This window comes from Metopolophium dirhodum, chromosome 2, assembly GCF_019925205.1.
Source record: "Metopolophium dirhodum isolate CAU chromosome 2, ASM1992520v1, whole genome shotgun sequence".
Lineage (NCBI taxonomy): Eukaryota > Metazoa > Arthropoda > Insecta > Hemiptera > Aphididae > Metopolophium > Metopolophium dirhodum.
This window is the reverse complement of record NC_083561.1, coordinates 41043538-41070939: the sequence shown is the minus strand read 5'-3', so window position 1 is coordinate 41070939 and position 27402 is coordinate 41043538. Positions and strand designations below refer to the sequence as shown.

Sequence of the window (27402 nt, the reverse complement as noted above, 5' to 3'; positions counted from 1 at the left end):
CAGGGTTCCGCGGAAAACAGTTGTAAAAACACTGTAAGTAGAGTACTTATTTATTTCTCAGACAATTTTTACAATTTGTAAAATCTGAATGGACAGATATTAATAACTAATACCTATTAATTACTATGGTTTTAATAATATAGTCAAAGTCCTCATAACTTTTAAACCATGGACTATCATAATTAGTATTCCTACTTTAAGTCCACGACCTCAGATAATCGTGCAAACTTTGATTTAGATGCATTGACATTTTTAAAAATATGAAGTTCTTGTTTGAAAAAAGACATTTCATCACCACAAAACACTTTGTAACGCCGTACGACAACTATATGTATTTGAAAATATCACCTTTAAGTATACACCTAGTTAGTTATTCGAAAAACTAGAATTTGAATAAACGCATGATTGCAGGAGAGCAAAATGGGATGGAGGGCTGTGCGTTATGCTTGTTGAATCACTACGAATACATTACATAATATACGAAACCGTTTTCCGACGTAAACGGTTGTTCAAACACCCCAAATGTTTCTACGTATGAGCCGATATACGAGTAGATCGTGTAGGTTAAAAATGGGCGAGCATAGATGTGACGCGAATGTACCGCCGTCGTAAACATCGTCGCACCGCCGTGATGGCGTTTCGCGTTTTCCCTCACGGGATCTAAGATGTCGCAGTTTTCTCGCGGGAAAAAAATCAATCATGAAATATAGCGAAACGTTTTGTCGAAGCGACATTATCTGTAAGTCGTATTTATATATACGCGGTGACGCGGTGTCGTTTTTAATACGTCTAAGAAAAACACGTGACCCCGTGAATCGACCGTTTTGGCAATAAATAATAATATATCGGGTGATAAGAACAATAACGCGTATTCGGAATAAAACCGTTTTCGGTATGCCAAATGATTGATTCGTGTGAGGGTATTGTAAATTCTTATCGATGACTGTTTGCTTTTGTGTTTTATTGACCAAAGTAAACAAATATTTACGCTTTCGAATTACAAAATTACTCGGCGTCGAACCATGTGCCCCTCCCCCCACCTATATAAATTGCCCATAGATAATCGACGGGGGAAGTTTGTTGGATTTTTGAAATTAATTAATGTCAAATATGCACTATAATAATATTACTTATATACGTACAAAATAATGTTTGCTTTCAGAATTTTACTATCCTATACATCCCACGTATGTTGTATACCCTGCGTTAATATTTATAATATACTCCGAATTACTCCCGTTAATATTCATAATATAACTTAGGTGTGTGAAATAAATAAAATACTTGGTGATATTAGCTGCAGGCATCATAGATTATTAATATCATATGCATGTATCTGATGTATATAATAGGTATGTAATAATTTTTATGATTGATATTATTGAATAAATTAAAATGTAGTTGAGCCTGACCAAATTCGGTGTATGAATTACAGAGAATTGAAAATGTAAATATTGTTCAATTCGTCTCGGATGCTGTGGTAACGCAGGTTTGAATTTATTACTCAAGGTAAAAAATGAAACTATGCACGCATTGAAAATAAAAAAAATACTAACTTTAATATAATATCTTATGTTGTAAAAAAGATAGCCGAGGGGCGAGATTTATTCTCCTCATACCTCCACGATACGCGCGCTCCTTCCGAGTCAAAAACTATTTACTCTAAGAATAAACCGAACTGCAATCGGGAAATAAAAATAATGCAATTTATATACACTTACGTTCGTTTTTTTTTCACAATTATTTCAACTGCTGTCGGGTCTCGTACTATTTATTATCTTTGTTTTCGTATTTTCCGTTCTTAAACACGCTTGAGTAACAATAATAATAATAATAATAATAATAATAAATTATTAAGTGTATCTTACGTAACCGAACACCAGTATTTTAATCTTCTTACGTTTATACAATTGGACTGAATATTATTTAATGATAATTTTGCTTTAACGTAACTTCACCATACAAAGTAAAAAACAGCATCTGTCATTGTCGCTGCTGTAATTAACGTAATTATATATTTTATGCACCTATACAAATATTCCTCTTATAATCAATTCGCTTCATTTATAGATAATATATTATGTAGGTATTTTATTTTTTATATTGAACTTAAGCCCTGAAACTATGATCATTAGCTGTTATAGGGTATCATGAACTGTGGTTGGTAAGTTTGGTATGCTAAGATGTTGTTACGGTTGTTACGGTAGGAAAGCAAACACGTGTATGTGTGTTAAGATTTTCACTACTACAAACCCGGGGGTGGTCACCCATCCGGGAATTAGTGTCAGCGGGCGTTACTTATTCTCAGTCGTATTGCGGGACTGGTAGCAGCCAACGCGCTGCGCCAAGCCACATAATATTTTTGTATCATATTATTTATTATATGTTTCTTTTTTTTTATGTGTTTTTTGTTTGAATATTGTATTCATAATTTTTAAAAGAAAGAATAATTTACTGTATTTTAACATGTTTGTTCGATGATGAAATTAAATACAAATTATCTAATATAGACATGCGAACGTCATAATATTAAGCTTATATATTATAAAACTATTTTTGAATCTTGACAGTTCGATAACCGTGCAACAGTGTAAAATCTCAAAATCTCAAAATTCTCGATTTATTATTTTTGGTATAATAACAAATCATAAATGGTCTTGTAATAATATGTAAATATTTAAAGGTTATAATTCATATTAAATTACTTGTTAAATATTCGATATTTATGTTACAAAATACCAATAGTGAATTTTTTTTTATAATATTTTTATTTTGGAAGGATAGAAGAATAATTGTACAAAATAATTTTTAATTGGTATTAATTATTTTTATTATTAAATTTCAGTCATTTTGCATTTTTATATAATATACAAAAAGGCTACAGGCGCCTCTGTCTCTCTTTCAAAGCTGTTACTAACAAAAATGTTCAGGTAAAAATATTATATTTCAAAATAATAATTAGTTTGTTGTAAATATAAATCATTGAAAAAAAAAAAAAATAGATAGATGTAATTTTTAATCTTGTAAAACTTATAAGCATATACTAATTATATTTAATGCTTATGAAAACAAGTGAGATAATAGATAAGTGTCTGACTTACATTAATTAATAACTTGTTCACGTAAATCGTGGTGTATTATTATTATTATAGTTATTAAATATATATAATGTGAGATGTGAGTATTTATTTTGGCTGCACTAGTAAAATTTAGTTTTGTTTTTGTTTGACCGACTTAAACTGGTGCAAATAAAATATGTACCTATATCGAAACTACTAATAATTTTTGCGTTTGGTTTTGTGTTATGAATAATTCCGTTGAGTATTAAAAAAATATGTTTTTCAAATTTAAAAGTAACAATCCGAATCTGTTTGTAATTCCAATTTATATTCTAAAAAAAACTTGCTATCTATTCGTATAAATGAACCATTGTGGTTTTTTACAAAAAGTTTAGGCAGCTAATAACATTTCGAGTTGCGCTAACGAGTGCCAACCACTCAAATCATATTCAGGAGTCTAGTGTGTATTTTACTAGGTACTTCACAAATTAAATTTAGGCAAATTAAATTATAACATTATTGATTGAAAAAGTTAATATTGTTGTGCACATACGAACGAGTTGTTTACAATTTGTTCGTTTGAGTTGTGTTCGGCGGGGAACACTATAATTTATAAGGCTACGGGTGAGAGTCGTTTTAGAATTTTTTTTATAAAATATGGTTTGTGCGAACGTTTGATTTGTATGCACGCAGACTACAATATTATACCAATCAAACGTTGACCGCACCATGGTGCGGAAAAATAATTTGTATTCACGCAAGTGCTTCTTTTTTAAATTTTAAAATATTTTTCGCTCAATAAAAAATAAAAATAATTTTTGAAGTTTCTGCTTATTAATTCGTATGCCGTATATATATATTATATATATGTATGTACCTATTGTACCTATATAATAATTTTAATATTTCAAAACTTATAATGGATTTTAAAATCACATAATTCGTTTATAATATTACATAAAATCAACCTTGTTCAAGCTGATGTTTATGATTGTATTCCGAAGGTATACCATTATGCGAAAACAATTTAAATTTAGGGTATGGTATACAATATGATTTATATAACTTGTAAAATATTTATGCTAACTAACTGAATAAAACAAAACAAAACATTTCTACTGAATAGTATTATTCAAAGTATTTCCGGACAAGATGATGTTTTATGCTGAGCTTAATTATTTTTGATAATCTTTAGTGTTCGTGAATCAAAAGAATAACTGTGAATAGCTTAATGATATCATGTTTGTATTATAGTGACATAACATTTTCCGTTGCGGACATCATTTTAAATTTAACCCCCTCCCCCCCATTAGAGTGATAAATATACAACTTGAAACCATTTACGATGCCAACTGCTCTATGATTTACGTTGTTCTATCATTTTATTATCATGTGGTACAATCTGTTTCCATGTAATATATTTGGTCCGCAGTGTGATATGTTTACCTAAAATATTTACCCAATCCTCTGCCACTATTCAGTTTAATACTCGCAATACTCGCCTAAACTCTAATAAATGTTGTTATTGGTTTTTACTCAAGTGGGTTATATTCTTATAGAAACAATATAAGGATCAGTGTACCGATGAAAACAATGTACTTATATATCGATGATATTTTTATGCTAGAGTAATTTTTAAGTCGTTGAGTGTCGCTTAGCTTTAATCTAAAATAATGTTTTATTAAAGCTTTCGTCTTTTTCAAGAAATTGTCAGGTACTGGAGAATTTGTAATGTTCTAGGTAGGTATTAATTGCGTATGAAGATTTAAAAAGCATATATGTGAAGATATTTTTATTTTATAAATACTCCAGTTTTAATAGTTTCAGAATTCATAAATTAAAAGTATCCGACTAACATATTTATTAGAAATACAATTCTGTTGAATTTTAGATAAGGTACCCGATAAAATGGTTAGTTGAAGTTAAAATCCATTTGAAATTTGGATCGTTTGTTTAAGAAACTTTAAGAAATATAACTGACGTTGTTTATAATTTTATAATTGTTTTATTAAAGTAAGATAAAGTTTCTTGTATTTTTGTTGATTTTTATTATTGTTTTTCTTTTTTATGATGTAACGGAAAATTAATTTTAAAGTTTCGTTAACAGTTAAAATAAAAATAATTATAGTTATAATATTATAGTCTTTTGTAATTAATAAAAGGATTTTGTTGTATATTTCATTTTTTACCATTTATCCTGTTCAATTTCTCCCTCGATATAAATCATTTTCCCATCTTAAAATAAATTAAATAAATCAAGTTTTCACATATTTAAAGCTTTTTCTTGTTTCTCTACATATTTGCTGAATATGTATTTCATTTTTCATCTTAAGTATAATATTAATTTCAAAGATGTTTAAGTTTCTTATTAAAATGAGATAATCGATCAACATTTTTATAATTTGATTAAACTACGATAATATTCATCATATTATTTGGCGAAGGGTGAAAAATGTAATCAATGTTTTTGTTGAGTCACGTATATATTATACCATTATGATCATACAATTAATACGTCACTACAAAATGTAATATTTTACTATATACATTTAAATGATTTTTGGGTACTTATAATAATTTCAGATTTTTTATGTGCATCTATATACGATGTGTATCTTGACTTAGAAAGAAACAAACATTTTTTTTTTTATATTTTAATAAATGTAATATAACTATCTATACGTTTGCAATGTAAGTAATAAATAATAATATTGGTTGTTGTTAATTTTGACTTTAGAAGGAGCTTGTAAATATTTATAGTTAGATATGCGTGGTGAGTTCAAATGATTTGATCATAAATTATGGAGCAACCGTTTTCTGTTGTTTAGTGTGATTCTTATTTTATGTTAATGCGGAGACCAAGTAAGACGTTTGTCGAACGTTATTCATATATATTTAGTCTTTTGTGAATTTGGTATTTGTATATTATTAAATTGGACAATTTCCATTTCTTAACGAAAATCCTATGTGTATAGATTTAGATTAGTTGGATTCAGTAACTTCGAAGCATCGTTTTGTTTACAAATTGGCCAGGTTCCCTACTTAAATGTGACTGTTGTTTTTCAGTAGTGATGACTGGGCCCTACGGAAGAATATAATGTCTTTATCGTCTTTGTAGTTTGCAACGAACGTGTTATTAAATGTTGGTCCTTGGAAGAACATTATATTGTATTGGAGCTTCGTAGAAAAGTTCTGATTCAACGAGAAATGTAAAAGTCCGTTCAGTTAGATAGAATTAAATCGTTAAAAAATTCTAAGGAAACAGAAAGTTTTATTTTTAAAAGGAGATATTGGTAACATACGTGGTCGAAAGCTTTCGAAATGTCTAGAAAAGCAGCTGTGTAATATTCTATACAATCGAGAGCTGTCGATATTTTTATTCAAGTGTATACATGTATTTGGTGAAACAGGTTTGGTTGAAACAATAAGTGTCGAGTTCTTAATTTGACAACCAAATTGCTATCTTGTATAAGATTAGGGCTTTTTAAATAATATAATGGATTCGTTTTAGCAGGATGTTTTCTTTAAGATTGTTTAGATCAGATAAGCGTAAAATTATTAATCATAGATGGGAAATTGTATGTGACCTCCGAAGATTAAATACATTCCAATGCTTTGAATTTAAATAACCAAAATGTTAGATAAATTAAAATAAATACATTAAAAAAGAATTTCACTTAGTAGTTAATTTCGAAATTGTCACGTTCAATGGCTGGTCTTAAAGAAATGTCCAATATAGTAAAATAAATTGCCGATGGTTTGAATCGTAGGTATTATGTAGTTCGAGTGCCATTGTAAAAACGAATAAAGCGTAAGTGTCAGTAATCTGGAATACACCTTTATACCTAGTACTTATCCCAAGCTCCTAAATTATTGAATGCGGTTACGACGATAACGTAGAGTGTAAATTAATTGTGTTTTTATTTCCAGAGCCCTGACCGAAACGGATTTGGAGTTCATGGGCGTGAGGCTCATGCCTGGTTATAAAGACCCCTATTATAAACGGTAAATTAGTTTTATTATTTTGCTTTGAAGAACGTTTTATATTTAATTATGTTTTAATTGTTGTCTTTTATAGGCCAATTACTAAAGGAGAGATTGGATGCTTCATGAGCCATTACAGAATTTGGGCAAAGGTAAAAATGCTATTTTAAATATTTTGTTAAATTAAATTAAGTTATTATTGAGCGTGTCCCGTGTATACTACGATAGACATAATATATCAATAATATTTTTACTATTCATTATATAATATGTTACCTAGTGAATTAGTTCGCTCACGAGGTGCATTATAAATTATCAATATAATATGTATATTGTACAGATACGAGAATGGAGTATAAAAATTGTAGAACAGTATAAACATTCTCAACTATAAATAAGGTTGGTTATAAGCGATCATTGTTTCAGTGAGGTGGTATTGTTTCGTAAATTTATCGTAATATTGATCTACCCTCGTGTTTCGGATTGGATATTATTATGATGCCGTTTTGAGAATTGCGCCATGAAAAACTTATCCTTTAAGTTCCTTCTTCTATTGCTGTAAGAAAATTCATTATTGTTATAGTGATTTTTTTGGAGTCTCAAATCCACTCGTGATAAAATAAATATTAGTTACGGCACATGCATGTGTCGTTGGTTCGTTGGCGATAACGATGATATTGTCGCCGCGGAGACTATAAATAGGATTTTGTGGTCGTAAGTTTCTTTTCGATTTTTTCAACTGTCGTAAATCCATTATCCCAATGATATTGCACCGTCGAAAACTAATGTCACGCAGAAGATGAACGAGGAAGACGCCTGTTTACTGATGGATGGGTGTGCTGGTTGGGGACTTGGGGGTGTTAAGTAATGAAGTTGAGAAATGTCTTAAAACGAAATCCGTAGTGTGGTATTTATATGTATACTTATTGTAGTATATAATATTACTGTAATAGTATACGTACAGTGTGATTATTTTTCAGAATATTTTCTGAGCAGTTACAAATTATATTTTGAATTAATTGTCGATAAGCTATAATGGTGTATAAAGTTTTGATAAGTGGAGTAGCTAACCAACATTTTGTGCGGTACTCTCTGTGGCATTCCATTACGCTCATCAAAACCTAAATATTTATAACTAATTAACCACTTGTTTGGAATTAAATTTTTCTATATAAAAATCTCTATACAAAAATGTTGACTATAATGGTATGTTTTTGTTATATTTTTGTTAAATTGATTAAATTTAGGGAGGTTAAACCATTGATATTAAACGCCATCAATATCTTTATTACATAGTCATCACGGAGTGAGAAACTATGGGTTTCACTCGCACAGAAACATCTGAACGATAAAGAACCTAACATTTGAACAAGAGAAACAATTGTGTTTTTATGATATCGAGGTAAACAATGGTATCAGTTGTGTTGGCTTACAGATTTTTATACAATACCGTACCCATAAATTTAATATCAAATAACCAACGTTTTAATCTAACCATTAACGCATCATCCCCTAATTGTGTTATTTTTAAATACACTGATCACACTATAGTCACCAATGATCCCTATTTTCATGTACTGCAGTCCCCATATAACCATGAGTGGGTGGTGTTAGAGATTAAATCAGTTATAAGAAAATTTAGTAATAATGTTTGATTTTCGTATCGATTATTTTATCGATATGTTGTTTAACTAAACATTTTATCATCTACTTAAGTCTGTTATGTATTACATTGTAAACTTTTTTACAATTTTAGCCCAAAAACAACTTGAATACAATAAACAATTTTATAGGTTGGTACATTATTTTAATTATAAACTTATTGCATTTTAACAATAATTAATTAAATAAAAAGCGTTTTCAGTAGTTTAATTTAAAATTCAAAAGTTGAATTGGAGAAGGTTTTAAGGTGATGTGGGGAAAATGCCCCTGCGGGTCTGTTGGAAATTTGGCGCCACTAATATGTACGCACCTGGTCTCTTTGTCTTTGCGCCGGACGCCACAAGTCCTTGGGCAAGCCTTGGGTCGCTATATGTCTATCTATATGTTTATTAACAATTATATTTCAAAACAATAAGATTAATAATAATACAATTAGTTTAATGGACTTTTTCCTATACTATAGTCTATTGTTACTTAAGATGTTGTCCCGCAATATGTCGCATTAATTTGTAAAGTGTTATTTTATGTTTATGAAGAAAAGGGGTTTTACAATATACATATATATATACAGGGTTGCTTGCTAAGCACGCTCGCACCTCATTTTATTCTTTAATAATGCATAAATACAAATTGTGACTTGTAATTTTTTAGTACCTAAACTTAAAGAACATATTTTCAATTATGTACTTAGATTTTAATACGATTGCAGTGGTGATACAAACTTTTTTTTTAATGAAAACCACAATGTTGTACTGTTATTGTTATTCAGATGATTTTTATAATAATTAAATACTATAATTTTCAATTCATCATAGCCCCCATATTTATTTTCCTTGGATTATTATCATTAGTAGGTAAAAAACTACCTAACTGTTTGAATTTGAATTTATGTAAATCAACATTTAAAAAAAAACCAACTACCTACTCAACAATTTAAAATAAAAAAGAGAGATTCATATTTGAAAAAAAGAAGTTTGTATTAACACGGGACGATACAAAAAGGGTATTTTTGTTAATATATTATGGGCATTAAACTTTAAAATTCTAAAAATCTAAATTTAAATAAATATTTGTTTATAAAGGAAAACAAAATGTTGAGCGTGCTTGGGGAATCACCCTGTATGTATCATATAGTACTGTGAATTGCGAAGGCTATTTTTTCAATTATTATCATAGGACCGTAAACGAAACAAACAAACTTGAATAATTAATAAATTAGACGTTATGACATTATATACTGTATGCAGTTAACATTACTTATTAGTCATTACTATAGAGTAGTTTATGTATAACACGAATGTTTGCCTTTTTTATCGGGAAGTGTTGTTTTGAACATAACTATTATCAAATGATAAGTGAAAAAAATTCAATTGATCTGCCTATGTCTGATGAAATAATAAAATCTAACAATAATACCGAAAGCGTCTTATAAATCGATAATTCTTTGTGTTCAAACTACAAATAAATCTCAGAGGAGTTTCATTCGTGATGTCAAACGGACAAGTGCGCATTCACGTGGAATAGGAAGGCTAGGTAGGTTACACTACTATAGTGTAATACAACAACAGCCTCTCGTCGGTGTTGTCCGGACGTCCGTCGAAACCGACATCGAAAGCGGTGTGTCTATAATACTCTATAGAATATAATATATAGAAGGAAACTAGAGTAGAATTTATGTAGGGGTGTGTGTGTATGTGTGTGTGTGTGTGTGTGTGTGTTTAATGTAAAGACTAGGATATATTACGGTGTTTTGTATGTTTTTCCAATTCTCTCGATTGAAAGACCAAAGTGTTTTTGTCAACGCGTTATATATTATAGTATAAGTATTGTAACATAATAATTTGATGTAATAATAACTGCAATACGACGTTTCAATGTTTTCGTTATTAACCCCTATCGCATATTTTGAATTTTCTGGTCGTTATTAGATTTCCAAAATAGTTGTGTCTCATTTTATTACACAATAGTAAAATAGTTTTCAATTATAGCGGTTGTTTTATGATTTAAAATACGCACGCGCGCGTACCAATCAATTGGAATGTAATATTATCATATTGTACGTTTATAATATAGTAGTCATAATATTATATTGGAAAACTTCTATTTATGAACTTTCACTATTAATGAGCGCATGTGTAATGATAAGAATATTTTGTAGCCCGTTCACTCTAAATATCAAATTAACAATTCTCTAATTTACAAATAATATAATTTTATAAAATTCTATATAATTTGTTTTTAGTTTTTGCGTTGTTACCTTTATACAATTGTCTAGGTAATTACTTTAGTCACAGGCAATTATATGGTTTAAAAATACAGGAATGCATTTGTATTAATTATTCTTTTTATTGCCTACCTATAAATACTTTTTTAAGCGAAAATATACTCCAAAAGTATCTTTCTGGTCTTATCCGTTGGTTTATATCTATTTTTGTTTTTTAAACTTATTTACTTGTAATTTAATTACAGCGGAAAATATAATTGAAAGATTGTGTGATTAGTTGTGCTTGTTGTCGTTCAACCGTGTTAAATAGGAAAGAATTAGAAATGTATGATTAAATTGTTTTTCAAAGAATTATTTTTACTTTTTTTTTAATTAAATATTTTATTGTATAGTAGAATAAATAGTTAAATGTTTATAAATTATCTGCATTTGGGGTAGTATTATTTACTGAATTTCTCCTCATTTATAATTTATAAGTAATTTTAGATTTTATAGCTTGTAACATCATCTACTATTTATATTTTTTATGACTATGTACATATGAATCCACTCGTTTATAACGAATAAATAATCTAAAATGTTATATAGAACTCATATAGCGACAAAAGACTTTCTTGTTTATGGATTTCATATGGATGTGTGACTGAACTATACATATAACATAACTGAATGCTCGGCCGTATAAAACGTAGAAATATAGGAAACGGCTGGCTACAATATATCTGCAGTTTGTCAGATAAATCAAAATTGGTTATTGATTATAATAACATTGCACTAATATAATATGCTACTTGAATATAGTTTTATACCATATTAATATATATACAAAATGTGTATACTTTCTTGTTCTAAATCTAAATCATTATATGTTAAACCACAGTAGTTCACGAAACTATACGAAGGTTAAAGTTTATAGTAATTTATAAGGTTGTATACTACGTGTATATAGTCCCAGAACTAAGAGTTACACAATTCACGAATTTAACAGTATTTATCGGAGTCCAGTTCGTATAAAACGAGGGAAATAGCGCGTTCCGTGAATTCATAAGTTATAGATGATATTATTATGTACCTATATTTACTTTAGTTTTAGAGTAAAATGGTGTTTTCAACAGCAGGGTTCAATAGAAGTTTTGCGGTTTACCTGCATGTTTTTTAACCGTTTATTCTTGAAGTAGGTATTTGAGTTGTTTTAAAGTTACATACATTTTTTTGTTTTTTTTTTTTTTTCATAGTTGTTATTAATTTTGTTAATTGTATAGTAAATTATTTTCGAAGGATTTTAGTCATATGGTAATTATTTTACGTTATTACCACTACACGAGGGCGAATTCTTATTTTAACGAGTAAACGTATGTTGAGTCTAGACTTGGATTTAGGATTTTCTTTTCTTTTTTTCAGTTTAATTATATTTTTATTCATCATAATATGATTTATGATTTTATTATTATATTTAGTTTATAGAAGATGATACAATTTTGATATTTGATATCGTCTAGATAACCCATGCGCGTTATGCAATAGAAAATAAATTAGTTATGATAAATAGTTTATGATCAAGATGTTAAAATAAAGTCGAGTATTTATTTCTATTTCATAAAATACTTTAGCAAACAGAATTATTGAACGATTTTAAAAAGATAATTCATTGGCAATATATTATTTTGCTTAATGATATTAAATATTAATTCTATATAATTTCATAAGTTTTATGATGTAAATCGGTGGCTTATGATTTTACAAGCATGTTCATCTATATTTTAGAGGTCGTATTTAAAGGATGTCGTTATGTATTTTCGAGTTTGCTTTAGTTATTGTTAGAAAAAATATTTAATATTAATCTGTGTAATAATTTACAGAAGTCTTAAACGTGGTTTATTATTATGTTTTAATAATTTCCATTTTTCCATTTTTTTATGTTTAATGTTCTTGCATATTATGAAGAGCACGTTTATTTTAAAGAAAAGTGTGGAAGTACACAATTAGTATTAGTATTCAATAATTTTAAGCGCGCGTGTGCACGTATCGATAGTGTATTTGACAATTAACCTTTTAGTTATAACATTACTGATATTTTCATTGTTATACGGATATAGAGCGACCTCGATAATGCATATATATAGGGCCTTTGGATGTTTGTAAAAACTACTAGCTACAATAAACTGTAAGTACAGTCAGTGATGCAGTCCAGTTGTATGGTTACATTTATAGTACAGTATTTACATAATCACAAAGTCGTTTAACTTATTTACTTTAATATCTAAATCATACGTTTGCTCAAGCTTCATTATTCAATAAAAAGAATACAAATTATGATAATACAATTATATAGTATTTAATAGATAATTTAACAAATATTGATGAGTAAATAAACGATATAACATTTATATAAAATTATATAAACTGTAAAACAAATATAGTAAGCCTGTAAGGAAAATACTGAGTGCTAATATTTAGAAGAAATCAATAATCGTGATTCAGTTATAATGACAAAAACGTTATAACTTATAGCACAATAATCTTTTCACAAAACGAGAAATGTTTTGAAAAGGCTTTGCCAACGGTGTTTGAACTGAGCTCTGTTCGAAATCTTTGTTTGAATGAACTAATTTATATACTTACTTTAATGTGTATAATGACAGTGCACGTGCACTTACTCCTATGTAAACGATGCGAGACGATTGGGCAAGATTTAGTTGTATCCTGTCCATATGTTTGGTTATAATGTGTTTGATGTAAGAATTGTGTCAGTTTTAAGTTATACGCGATGTATTGGTGTTTCTTTAATTGTTAGCGTTCCTTTTTTGAATGTATATGCTCCAACATTGCCAGCAATAATTATAAACGAATTTTTCAACAGTGGTTTTGATAAAATAAATTATAACGTAGACATGACGTCATTATAGTACTGTAATATACTAAGTGTACAAGATTAGGTGGGAAGAGTTTATCCATGATTAGTTTTAATAGCGTGACTGATGGGATCGGGATATGTTAGACTTCGTTAAAGTATAGTTTCAGATCAAATAATAAAAACAAAAAACTAACTGACAAAAAAATATTGTCATTTGGATCATTTTTTAAACTATAAATGTTGATAGATTAGTGTAAATTACTAAAATGTTCAAATCACCATTAGGTTCTATTCATTTCAAATTCATTATAATGAACCTTCTTATTCTTTGTAAATTAAATGAAATAACTTGAAGTATACTCGTTCAAATATGATTTTGATAGGTACGTCAACATTTTCAGAAAATTTATCCGCTCAATAATTTACAGTCGAAGTGGGAGAGGGAGTTAGTGGGGGGTGGGTTCTCATTTCAAAAACAGAAGTATTTATCTCCGCATGACACTTCTTAAGTAGTACAACAATTATGTCTCAACAATTTGAAATTATGGTCTTTAAGTATATACTTTCGTCTGTTTATTTTCGAAAATGCCATTTTAGCGTTAAATGTACATTTTAATATAGTGCCTACATTAGGAGCATACATCACGTCTTATAACAGAATACCATCTGATATTCATAAATTGCAGTAATTGGTAGTGGGTACATATGTTGTTTGAAGTATACTTGTATAAACTTTAACGATAATATATAATATAGCGAAGTTGACTCATCATATAACATTAATTATACAACAGGCGATAATCATTTAGAGGAAAATTATTTTACATTTTTAATCAAAAAAATATTAATAAACATCGACTTTTAATTTATTTAAAATCTTAAATCGATTGTTATTACTACTGTAATTCGATATTTAATGAAATAATAATTCAGTTTATTTGTATTGTTCAATAGTGTATGCGATAATCCTGTATTAGTCTTTACACGAATTAAATTGTTTTGCTCTACCCATGATTTGTGTTTTCATATGCTATTCATCTTTCATAAAGATAACGAAGTCCGGATTTGTATATCTTAACATATTTTTCCTGAGGAGTTACATACTGTTCAACGAGGATAAAACTGTAGACAAGTGTTATAACACAGTATTCATAAAAATGTTTATTTTGCATACAAAGCTTATTTTAGCATAATATGGAGTCTATATATTTTGTAAAAATGTTTATGAAAATCCTATTTTATCCTTTTATTCTCATTTTATCTTTTAGGGCTAGTAATAAAACGAATATTGAGTATTAAAAAAATGATTGTAATTTTTCGTCTAATTTATTGTGTATTATTTACAAAATGTTGATGATAGCATTAATTTTTGAGTTTCGATAAAGAATTTAAATTTTTAATGTTTATTGATAATATAGCTTAAAATATAATATTTTCATATTATGTTAATGTAAAAACATATTTTTAGTATTTTATATGCTTAGTTACACAATGTGTACTAAATTGTATTTATCAATCGTCTTCATCTATAATAATTAAGAAAAAAATAATTTTGCATAATTTAAATTAAGGGTTAGGTACATATGTTTGTACAACCTTTATACATCAAGAGTTTTTTAGAGTGTACTTAATTAGATAATTGTTTAGGTATTTTAATGTAAGTGTGGATTCTTTTAGTTTCAATAATTAAATTTCGGTTATAAGAATATTGTGCTCTGTTCCGCTGATATTTTACTTGCGTAAAAATATTTAACGAACGATGAAAAGGTAAATTTTGTAGTAACATTCTAAAATGTGATAAAAAAATTATTTCTTTTTATCTTTGGATGTTTCAAAGCATTAAAACAAATATTATTTTTTAAGATCTTAATACGATTATTATATGTACACATACCTACTTAATCGAAAAATTTAATCGTGTTTGGTTTTAGTGAGATTGAGTTGGGCGAATTTGTTTGATAGAATATCGATCGATCATTACAAATTAAAACTTTTCTTTGGGTATATTCCTGTCACAAAATATATTGATCTATCTGTTTAAATATTTATTATAATGAAATAATTGTTTACATTTCTTATGACTATGAATAATAATATTATATTTTTAAGATTTAAAAATAAAATATTATTTTTAACATTTAAAAAAAACAGGCCACGAAAGGACCTGCAGGTCTCTACGTCTATAATTCCGGTGGATTCCATATTATAGCTGTATAACCTATTGGTATTAGTTCATATTAGACATTATTCATTATGAATTATATTCAACCGATATCGTTGTGTTTTTGTTGGCAACTAGGGCGTAGTCATTTGGTTTGTAAATGTTTTTGTAGCCCTAAAGCTGATTATGTCCGTACACTTCGTCTTGTACGAATTTGGGACAGGCCAGTAAATGTTAAATAATTGTTTGAACTATTGTTAATCCGATTATTCTTAACCCTCTGCGTATAGAACTATTTTTTGTGATTGACGCCTCACAGGATAATAATATAACAATAACTCTGAGGGCTATTGGTGTATTTTACGGGTGCCCAATGTCCATTAACCACAAGTACCTTTAGTCAATGAGTAATATTAAAACAATTAATATACACTTTTGTATTTTAATTTATTTTACCGTGTGAGCATATTATGATGAGAGTTAACTGAATTTACGTTAAATTAATTTTTGTAACATATTTTTTAAGTTTTTAATGTTTTTACTTCACATGTCAACTCACATTGAGTGCACTGGATTTGTTTGATGATAGAATGTCGTGGCAGAGTTAACGGAATTGGTGTAAAGTATACCATGACTACAACAGTGGTCAGCCGTGTGGAGACAATCATTTTATGGGAAAATTAGTGGTAAGAATGCTACCGTAATCACAGTTTAAACGCTGTCGTGGTAGTGGCGAGAGCGCTAAAACAATAAAATTGCGGTCAAAGGACGTTTGGAGTTAGTTGTAACTATTATCATATGCAAGGCTATTTGATTTTTAAGTTTTTCCAGTTAATGTAATATTACTAGTTAGGCGTTAAAATTTAGTATCGTAATATTTTATAGTAATGAAATATCGGTAAAAATGAACCCACGACTGCGGTGTACCCATTTTGCCTATTTATATCGCCGTGCTGGATCAAAATTTTATATTTATTTTGAAATGCTCTGAAAAATTAATGAAAATTTAAGGTTAAATTGCGTGTTGGTTTATACAACTTCTAGGAATGTATAGTGTTTTATCGCCGGGAACGGAATTCCAGTTGGATCGTCACGCCCCCGCACGAACCTATAATTTTCGACAATTATTCCATAATATAATACACGTGTCAGGAGCATTGTATCGTCTATCACGATCACCGTATAGTTATAGAGAGTAAAACGTTTGACACGCATACACCACCAAAACTTAATTCGAATTTAACTTACCACGTTTATACAGAGATGTATGTCTTAAATATATGGCAGTGTATAGTTATAAACGGAATATAGAGGGTAAAACGTTTGAAGAGCGAAAAACGCATTTTTGTAATACCGCTAAAACTTAATCCTATACACCAGTAGTATATCGCACCTGCGTTTCTAGAGTTTTAATCCAGAAGGTTAGAGGAGGGGGCGGAGCTGATAAAAATAATGAATATATTATGATAAAACCGCAAGGCACAAACGCAAACGCTCAGACCTTGTTTTAAAGCACTGCAGTCGGGCAAATTAAACGGGTAGGTACTTGGAAATACATTTAACATTTAGCTTTTGCGAAAATATGTACAGTTTTTTCTTCTTTCGTACACGCGGAAAACGCAGATTGTAATACGATTTATCGGAATTATTTAACGACTACTGTGAGCACATGTACATACATTATAGACAGAACAGATACTTCACATTTTATTAACGTCGTGGTAATTTTCTGAGGTTGTTGGGGTCGACAGTATAGTGACCTCCGCCACTATATCTGTGTTCATTAGGAAGTTTATGTTCACTATTTTTGGCGGAGCCACGCGGAATAATGAATGTTCAATTTTATCTCTCGACCGCGAAATATCGTGCGCGCCGATAAGTGCCGTACACAATGGCGTTACTATAAAATAACTCATTGTCTGCAGCTAAGCTATTGACGGAGACCCATTATCGAAATACGTTTACAGTAGACAAACAAAAATTAGATTTACGGTTATTTGATGATTATTTTACTAAAATAAGACCCCTGTAATTTATTAGGCACGTATCATGCATAATTTTATACATTTCCTACCTTTAGAAGGCACGAAATTGTATCTATTGTAATACGAAAACATGTTTTGCGCGCATGTGCATGATAATATGTACCTACGTGAATAATATACAATATATACGTAGGTATATTATATTGTAATATGCAATTTAGTAATGAAAAGTTTTAATTGAAAATATAAAATAAAAATAAACCGGCTAATAAAAGAACCAACGAATATCCAACAGATGTTTATGTTATGATTATTTGCGTTACGTTTCTGTCGTAGACAATACCGAAATGGTTTCCGAACGCGTGACCTAGTGAACATGTTTCATGTAATTTGTTGCTAGTAAACAACTGCAATGTTGCAAGTGACCCGTCCACGGTTTTGTCGTTTTAAATTGTATTCTTTTTCTAGTTTTGGAATCAGTTTTTTTTTTTTTTTGTTAAAATACGCGGAAAATAGTGTAGTTATTTTGTTTTATGTGTTTCTCTTTTGCACCACTTTTCCGGCCATGTAGATTTATTGTTTTATGTGTTACCCCACCCGTATAAACGATCATCTATCACGGCGGAATGCGATTGCAAGCGTTGACTGAATATAGTGTTTATTGATTCGCTCGTATTTGACACTTTGACTAATATCGATTAGGCAAGTGTCCAAAACTAATTAATATATACTATTATAGGTGTATGCGTGTACCGATTTGTAATTGTATAAATTCAAAAACATATATAAGTATAACACTTCCAGAATTGATTAAGAACACATGGTTCTCGACTTGAGTACCTAAACAAGAAGTTAAATTACAGTTATTTTCACAGAATATATATTATGTATATTTTCGAGTAGTTAGCGCCGCATATAACGTAATAATATGTATATTAACCATATAAAATGTAATTTAAATAAAACTTAAAAAATACATCTGTGTGATCTAATATTTTATTAATACCAGGTACTAAGTATATGTTTATTTTGTACTGTTGTTTGTTGTTAAAATTGCAAAATTTATGAACATACTAAATACTTTTATACAATGCATCAAATCGACCTAGTCATGGATACAATATTGTAAAAGTGGCGTTTTTAAGAAATATTATATTACAAATATTAGATTTTAAATAAAAATATTTACCTAACTGTGAAAACGTTGACATTTATTTTTGTTTTTGTTTTTTTCAGACAACTTATGAAGGTTTAGACGAAGTTTTGGTGCTAGAAGACGACGCTAGATTTGAACCGTATTTCCGTTTCAAATTACAAATGGTATTGAACGAATTGAGACGCCTAAAAGTTTCTTGGGATTTAGTGTACGTATAAAAAAATGTGTTGCTACAAACCTATTGTAGAAATATACGTAAAAGGCACTTACCATTCGTATCGCGTTCGTCATATTTTATGTAAGTTATTATTATTATACTATTGTTGCGTGTCGAAACAGTTACATTGGCCGAAAGTCGTTAAACGACAACAATGAGAGCCGGTTGGAAAACTCAAAACTCCTAGTGCGGCCAGGCTATTCGTATTGGACACTCGGATATTTGTTGAGCGGACGTGGTGCCAAGAAACTGTTAAACGCCAACCCGTTAAAGAAATTGCTGCCGGTGGACGAATTCCTGCCGATAATGTTCAACCAACATCCTCAGTAAGTTCTGTGTATAGTGTGTATGTGTGTGTGTGTGTGTGTGTGTGTGTGTGTGTGTGTGTGTGTGTGTGTGTGTTATTATTATTGCGCGTGTGAATGAATAATGACGATCGAATATATTATACCAAAAGATATAAACAATAAATATATTATAAAAGGTAGGTAGTAATAAGCATTGTGAGAAGTCAAACGGAACTCGTTCGTACCAATTATTATCGTAATACCGTAGTATTCGAGTGTTGAATAGAGAATCATTATAATATGTTTCCATATCATTTTACATGGACTTAAGACTGAGTAACGTTCGATACGGTCAATATACCCATTCTCGCTGAGCAAAGTATGCCTTTCTAAAGCGGACGAACGTTTCTTTTTCATACATTTATTATTATGCCTTGGTAGTACGAAAGAACATAATAATGAATACTATATCATTAATATCGACGCTAATAATTAAACTAGAAACGAGTCTTTTCCATAGGTACAAAATCAGATTGTGACGATTTTATCAAAAGAAATACCTAATTACTAATTAATTTAGGCAAAAAACGGTATTTTTACTCGGGAATTATAAAACGATCGGGTACACATTTTTTCAGACACCAAAAATATCATTACAAACGTTTGGGTACATCATATTTAAAAAAATAATACCACGTTTGGTATGTACTATGTTTACTCACGTTTAGGAGCACATTTTTTTTATTACTATGTTACATATTTTATAGACTATAATAATTAGCATTACCCAGAAGATACCACGAGGTCGTTGGCTCTTATAATTGTCTCCCAAACATTTTTATTTTTTTGTAACTTTAGTTTAAAAATATTTTTATCACTACAAATTATATAAAATCTATAAAAAAATGTAATAATTTAACATAATATTTTACATAAAAAATTTAATCATTATATTCAATCTATAAAAATCAAAAACCATTATTTTCGTCTTGCTTTATTTTTTGCAATTTAAAATAATTTAGTACAGTACGTGTATTACGTATAAATGTTATCGTTAGTTTTTTTTACCCAAACGTGTCTTGTTTATGTGTATCCATACTTCTCTGATTTTTCACGTTAAGTAATAGTTATGTACTCAAATATATTTTATTCTATGTATTCATACGATGTGTCTATTTGTACCCAAACGTGTTGGATTTTGGGTCAACGTGTCCAAACGTTCACCGCGCAAAAAAAAAACGGTTTTAGATATTGTTTTCGTAATTTAAAAATATTATACTATAATATTAAACGAAGGACCTTCTTCGTATTCGTTCGTGACTATACCTACAATGATTTTTATATTAGTGAATTCAAATTTAACACTCCCATTACAGAGGTCAATGATCTACTAGACACCTAATGTAGAGCAGAGGGGTACCCACTTACCCACCTTTTTAATATTGCATTTTATATATTTAAAATGTGCTCTTTATTTATTTCCATCACATCATTAAGCATAATATTGTAAAATAAAGACTGGGAAACGTTTATTGCGATATCACCAGCGTACCTCTCAATGTTTTCAATCTTATAATTAACATTTTATTTCATTTTATTTTACTTCAACATAAAAATGAAGTACAAATTATTGTTTCCTCGTAACAGTTCATCGTCCAAGTGCGCAATATTATGAAATGTCATTTAAATATAATTCATTCATTATATCCACCTACCTTCAGAGATAAATTTAATTATAAAACTATCATAATGACCATGCAAAAAAATAATAAACCAAGTTGTTGAACAATCATATATTTTGAAATGTTTAATTATAAATTTTATACATTTGAGTGTTGTTGATTTTCAAAATTAAAAACATATATTAGATTTGATAACATATTTAATAGCTGGTTTTGGAAATGTTATTGAACTAATATTAAACAAACTTTTGAATCCAATACCATGCCTGGATTAAGACGTACGGCAGTACTCGTAGACCGAAAAATTATGTGCTAGCCAATAATTATATTTTACTAGTCATTTGTGAACAGATTTTTGACTAACCATTTAATTCGTGTTTATAAGTATATTGTACATACAAACGTTTTACAAAAGCCCATCATTATCAAACTTAAATAAATTATAGGTAATATAATATTTTCAACTTATTAGAACACGTATATAACAATAAAAAAGGTGGATAAGTGGATGTCGCTCTGCTGTACAGTAGGTTACAAGTGGGTCACTGTAATGGATGGTGTTAAATTTGAATTCAATGATATAATATCATTGTATAAGAAAAACGATTCTGAGCGAAAACGGTCAGTCAGCCTATGATTTTACCAAGTATATTTGATGATATTATTGTGAATAAAGTAATTTATATATAACCTATTTACGTGGAGCCTTGTTTTAAATTTTCAATCCTTAGCCATAAAAGTTAAACATTTTATACATTTTTAACTACAAAATAATTAATAAATGTTGTCGAAATTTGAACTTTAAATGCTTATAAAAAAAAATTGTGCCTATGTATTTTTAATGTTTTCTATTCAATTTTCAAGTTTTTTTACTCAACAGATAAAATTTTATTGATATTTATAGAAAAAAAAAACTAAAAAAATTGAAAACTGACAATGTCCGTAAACAGCTCAAAATAAGTCAAAATATTTTCAAAATTGTATGGTGTATAGAAAATGCTAATATAAACATTCAGTGAAATTTTCAAGTATCTACAGTCATTCGTTTTTTAATTACAACAAAATAAGAAAATTGTTACATGAGAGTGAATATCAAATGTTGTAAAAATATAAATTTCAGACGCTCATAAAAATTTAATTTAAGTTTCTTGTAGACATCTTTTTTGATAAAGGTAGACAAACTTATGAGTAATTTTATATTACATTTTCAAATCTTAGATTTAAAAAGTAAAATTTTTATGAATTCTCAACTCAAAATAATTTGCTAATTTTCATGATTTTTCCGTATTTTGTCAAAATTTGAACTTTAAATGCTTATAAATAAAAACTGTGACTATGGATTTTTAATTTTTTTCATCTATCTTTGAAACAATAACCTAGGAGCCTTCTATTCAATTTTCAAGTTTTTTTACTCAACAGATAAAATTTTATTGATATTTATAGAAAAAAAAAACTAAAAAAATTGAAAACTGACAATGTCCGTAAACAGCTCAAAAAGAGTCAAAATATTTTCAAAAATTTATGGTGTATGGAAAATGCTAAAATAAACATTCAGTCAAAATTTCATGTCCCTATGGTCATTTGTTTTAGAGTTTCACCAAAAACCAAAATCGATTTTCTCGAAAACAGATTTTGCGTAAAAATTCCCGTTTTTTCTTAATTTTTCTTTTGTTTTTCACGTCGCTTGTGAAAACTACTGGGAAATTTTTACTTTTGACCCCCTAAAGTACCAACTAGATTCACTTTCCTATCAGAAAAGTTACTGTTGAAGAAAATCCAAGCACTTTTACTGTCCTAAAAGATGATGACAGACACAAAAATAAAAAAAAAATAAAAAAAATAAACACACATTGTAAAATCAATACATTCATCGCTTCGCTCAGAATCTAAAATAAAATACAATTACATAGGGTTTATTTTATTTTAAACACATATGTAATAAGTTATAACTATAATAAGTTTAAAATCGCACGTCCTACTGTACTGTGGTCCGACTGGTCCGACTGGTGTAAACAATTTTACACTATCCCTATCTTTTAGGTACACATAAAATCTAATCTATCAGTTACTATAAGCTCTTGTGTTTAATCAAAAAACGTTAAAAAATTATTTGTGCTTTGTATCGAAAAAAGTGTGATCCGACATTGTCGTGCTCTAAATTCGTGGTCAATCGAGGTTTGTAGGCTGTAGTTCATAGGTCCACTGCGTTCATGCCTTATCCGAGCTTGAATTTACAAGTCGAACGAATGTACCTACTGATTATAATAATATAGCATAATATATCTGTATTATAATGTCTTGAAGTTGACACACAAATACGGTTAATATTAATATTGAATGTTACGACATTAAGTTTCTCTAAATAAACAAAATAAAACTGTAAATTGTTAAAGTTTTCAAGAAAGATATTTTTTTTTTTTTTTAATTGATCTTTTAAAACATCGGCTTCTGTGGCCATTAGTTTACAATTTACAGTGATTAAAAATATTTACAATTACATATTATATATCTTGTGGAAAATGACCTAAATTAGGTTGTATAGCTGGATTTCTTTTATATACTGTATGATGTTGTGGATTGATTGGGTGTCAGGTCCTAATGCTTCTCCGATTTGTTGAGATATGTCGTATTTTTTCCTCATGTCATCATATTTTTGGCATTCAGTAATAATGTGTTTTACTGTGAGGTCCACTCCACACATTTCGCATATTCCACACCCCACTACTCAATATATACACATATGAAGACAAAAAAAAACAAATCAAACAAGTCCTAAACCAAAAAGAAAGATATTGATTTTTATAATATTATAGGCATTAGTGAAACGAATTAATAGTTGTATATACGAATTTTTTTCACTTTTCTATATTTTTTAAGAATATTTAAACAATTATTACACGTTCATACAACGATTAAAATGATTACATGGGTACACATAACTTTTATAGTTTTAGTCAGCTTACGATCCATGAAGAAAAAACACAAAATTAAGTGCGTGTAAAATATAACGTGATTATTTTCACCCACGATAGAACACCCACATCGTATATCATAATATATGATTATAGTGTCAAAAGTTCAAGAGATGATGGATTCGATTACGATGATATCATTTTGTGTAACGAATTTTATACGAACTATGACGAATGGCTTTGGCCGTTAAAGATAAATAAAAACAACATAGTTTAAAATTATTTTCCAAGAACTTTAATTCCTCGCGTTTTAAAACTTTGACGGAATCAGATTTTTTTCAATATGCGTTGTTTGGTACACGGTATCGAAACGACTAACGGATGGGTATAATATTATATATTATTGTAATTTATAATATTAATATATATTATATTAGTATTGATATTAATACTTACAAAGTAGGTGCTTAAAAAAGTACTTACTACTATTATACTACCTATAAGTATCAATTGATACTTGTTTGTTTTGCTGTATCGAAATCGCTATCGCATTTGTATAGATAGTAAATAATACGTAAAATAATAACGACCGATATTATAATAATATTATACCATTTGATATTGAACATGGTGTCCGCTCGTATATTATTGTAATATGGGTACAGAGTGGCGCACAACGTTCTCACCTGTCCTCGTTCGAACTACCCTACGCACACGAAACGGTAATTCACTGTGGGTCACCCTGTACGTTCGAATATATAGTCTCTCATGTGTATATATATATTGTATCAGCTACAACTGTTACGTATAATATAAAATATAATATAATTTTTCGACAATCCCGTCAGAGTGTTGTGCGAGCAAAGCGTGAGCGCGATTTATTCACCAGCACGCTCGAAGTTCGTATTGTTCGGTCTCGTTTGATTTGGGGGGGGGGGGAGGGAGTGGAAACCATCTCGAAATAACAAAAAAAAAATGTCATCTATTATTGTTACAGGGCCGAATGGTTGGAGCAATTTGACGAACGCAATTTAATCGCGTTGTCTGCGTCTCCTCTGCTCATCTATCCCATCCGGTACACGTCAGACGACGGTTACGTTAGCGACACCGAGGACTCCGTGACCGTTCAGGTTGCGAACGACGAGCCCGCGACCGAACGCAAAGAAATCAAAGAAGATTTGTGATCTGCGTGCCATTATTATTATTTATTTAATTTTTTTTTTTTTTATTACAAATATTGAATAACCTGTTATCAAAATCTGTTACGTGTCATATCATATTTTTATATCCGTTAAGATTTTTATTTTTTATATACATTTAATCGTTTATCATTATAATTTATACTACCAATGTCGTTAGGTACCTATGTTATAAAAATATTGTATATTATCATCCGGCAACGAATTCGGCAAAGACATCGTGTATAGGTGAAAACCACAGTAATATTCGCATCGTTCGTTCGTAATTTCGTACTAACGCGTTCGTGTAGAAAATTTACTTTTACTGAAGTTGTGGCCCCGGCGTAGTTTTTAACAAGAGTGTGAAGGGGAATTATGACAAGATGTTATATAAGATCAACAAAAAAAAAAGAAATATTTTGTATACCAAAAATAAATTTAAAGGTACCTTGGACCTTTCGCACGAACTCTTGAATACTACGGTTACAGTTGGGAACGACGGGTGGCGATAGAGTTTTTTTTTTCGAAGAAAATGATCAACGCTGTTGATTCCATCGTTATTGCTAAAATAAATTTTGATCGTTTTATTTTTACATAGACACGAGAGCCATTCCATTACATTATGATTAATTAAAATATATATTTTTTATATTATGCTATAAATACATAATAAATAATTATATAAACATTTATTTTATGTAAATTGGTGATATTTATTAACGATTTATAATAAAAATGAAAAAGTGTTTCTTATACGTCAATAGACTGATCGATTCGTTTTTATAAGACTTACATACCTACCGACGATAACGTTGTATTTATGTGTTTGACCTATAATTGGAGCGTAAACGATGTAATTTTTTCCAAAGAATAGGTTTTTTGTTACCAAAAACAAAACTTTTTATGTGACAAATATTTCAATATACCTACTTAGTACTTGAGTTGTACGTGTTAGATATTACTATAAATTATTGTTTTAAATATTAAATGCCATATTTATTTAAACTAATGTGTTGTACTTTTAATATTATTATTGTTATTTTACGCTTAGTAGAATTTTTCACCACCGCGCACGCCTTGACACGAATGTCAGAAGCCTCCGCTAAGTATACTTAGCGTTATATTATTATTACCTACATGCAAAGCTCTCGAGAAATATAATAAGTAGTTTAGAAACCTACCATTGAACCGATTACAAGTTACGACGTGTATGCAATAAGACCTGGCAAGTAACCAACGTTAGGCATATTAATATTATTATAATAAATTACATTATACCACGTTGTTGTAGTTTGCGAATTTTCATCGGCACGGAGTCTCTCGGAGAGGAATGAAGACGTAGTCGACCGCGTACTACGACGGTGACCATATATGATTGCCAGTTGTCGCCGCAAATTTATTAATCTCGAGTGACGTCTAAGAGAATAAAAATCAGAACTAACGTTTTTCACACATCGTACGATAGACATTCATTTGTCAGAACTGCGGTCGATCGGGTTAAATGGCGCACGCGGTTAAGCACACGGTAATGACCTTTAAGTCTGTCTCCGAGCGTTTGTATAATTCAGTTCTCAACCGCACAATATAATATATGATGTTATGTCGATGAAATGCGGTTACGGCGGTTAAGATGGCTGTTCATTTAAAGCCAGAGCGCTGTCAGATTTAAACTTATATAACTATCTGTTTTATTGAATGTGTCACGACTAGCACGTCGTTACGTCAACAGCAATATTGTTATTAAAATGTTTGAAATGAAAATAAACATTTTGCCTTACGCTAATGGTACGGTCACGTCAATGGACACTTCGTCGGTTGCGTTCGAGTGTGTACGAACAACGTCTAATCAAATATTATCGCATTATCGTCGTATATATTGCACCCGCCCAACGACCATGAAATGTCTTTAGAATAAACTTCAATAATATTTTATCTCTGAAAATCTGGTTTCGCAAAACATTTTATCGAAAATAGCAAGATATACTTCCATTCATTACGTCCTATGGTAACCTACATGAAAACATTTAACTCGGTAAAGTGA

The 27402-nt window shown here is 29.4% G+C and overlaps 1 protein-coding gene across 1 annotated transcript in view; it reads left to right on the top strand.

Annotated features, from left to right (window-relative positions):
* Positions 1 to 26370, top strand: part of LOC132938758 (glycosyltransferase 25 family member) — a 72695-nt gene extending 46325 nt beyond the window's left edge. Inside the window, exons 6-10 of the mRNA XM_061005776.1 lie at positions 6990 to 7064; positions 7138 to 7195; positions 19166 to 19293; positions 19425 to 19628; positions 25181 to 26370. Coding sequence (XP_060861759.1) covers positions 6990 to 7064; positions 7138 to 7195; positions 19166 to 19293; positions 19425 to 19628; positions 25181 to 25367 — 652 coding nt within the window. The 3' untranslated portion in view covers positions 25368 to 26370. The remainder of the gene's footprint in view (positions 1 to 6989; positions 7065 to 7137; positions 7196 to 19165; positions 19294 to 19424; positions 19629 to 25180) is intronic.
* Positions 26371 to 27402: the final 1032 nt, after the last annotated feature.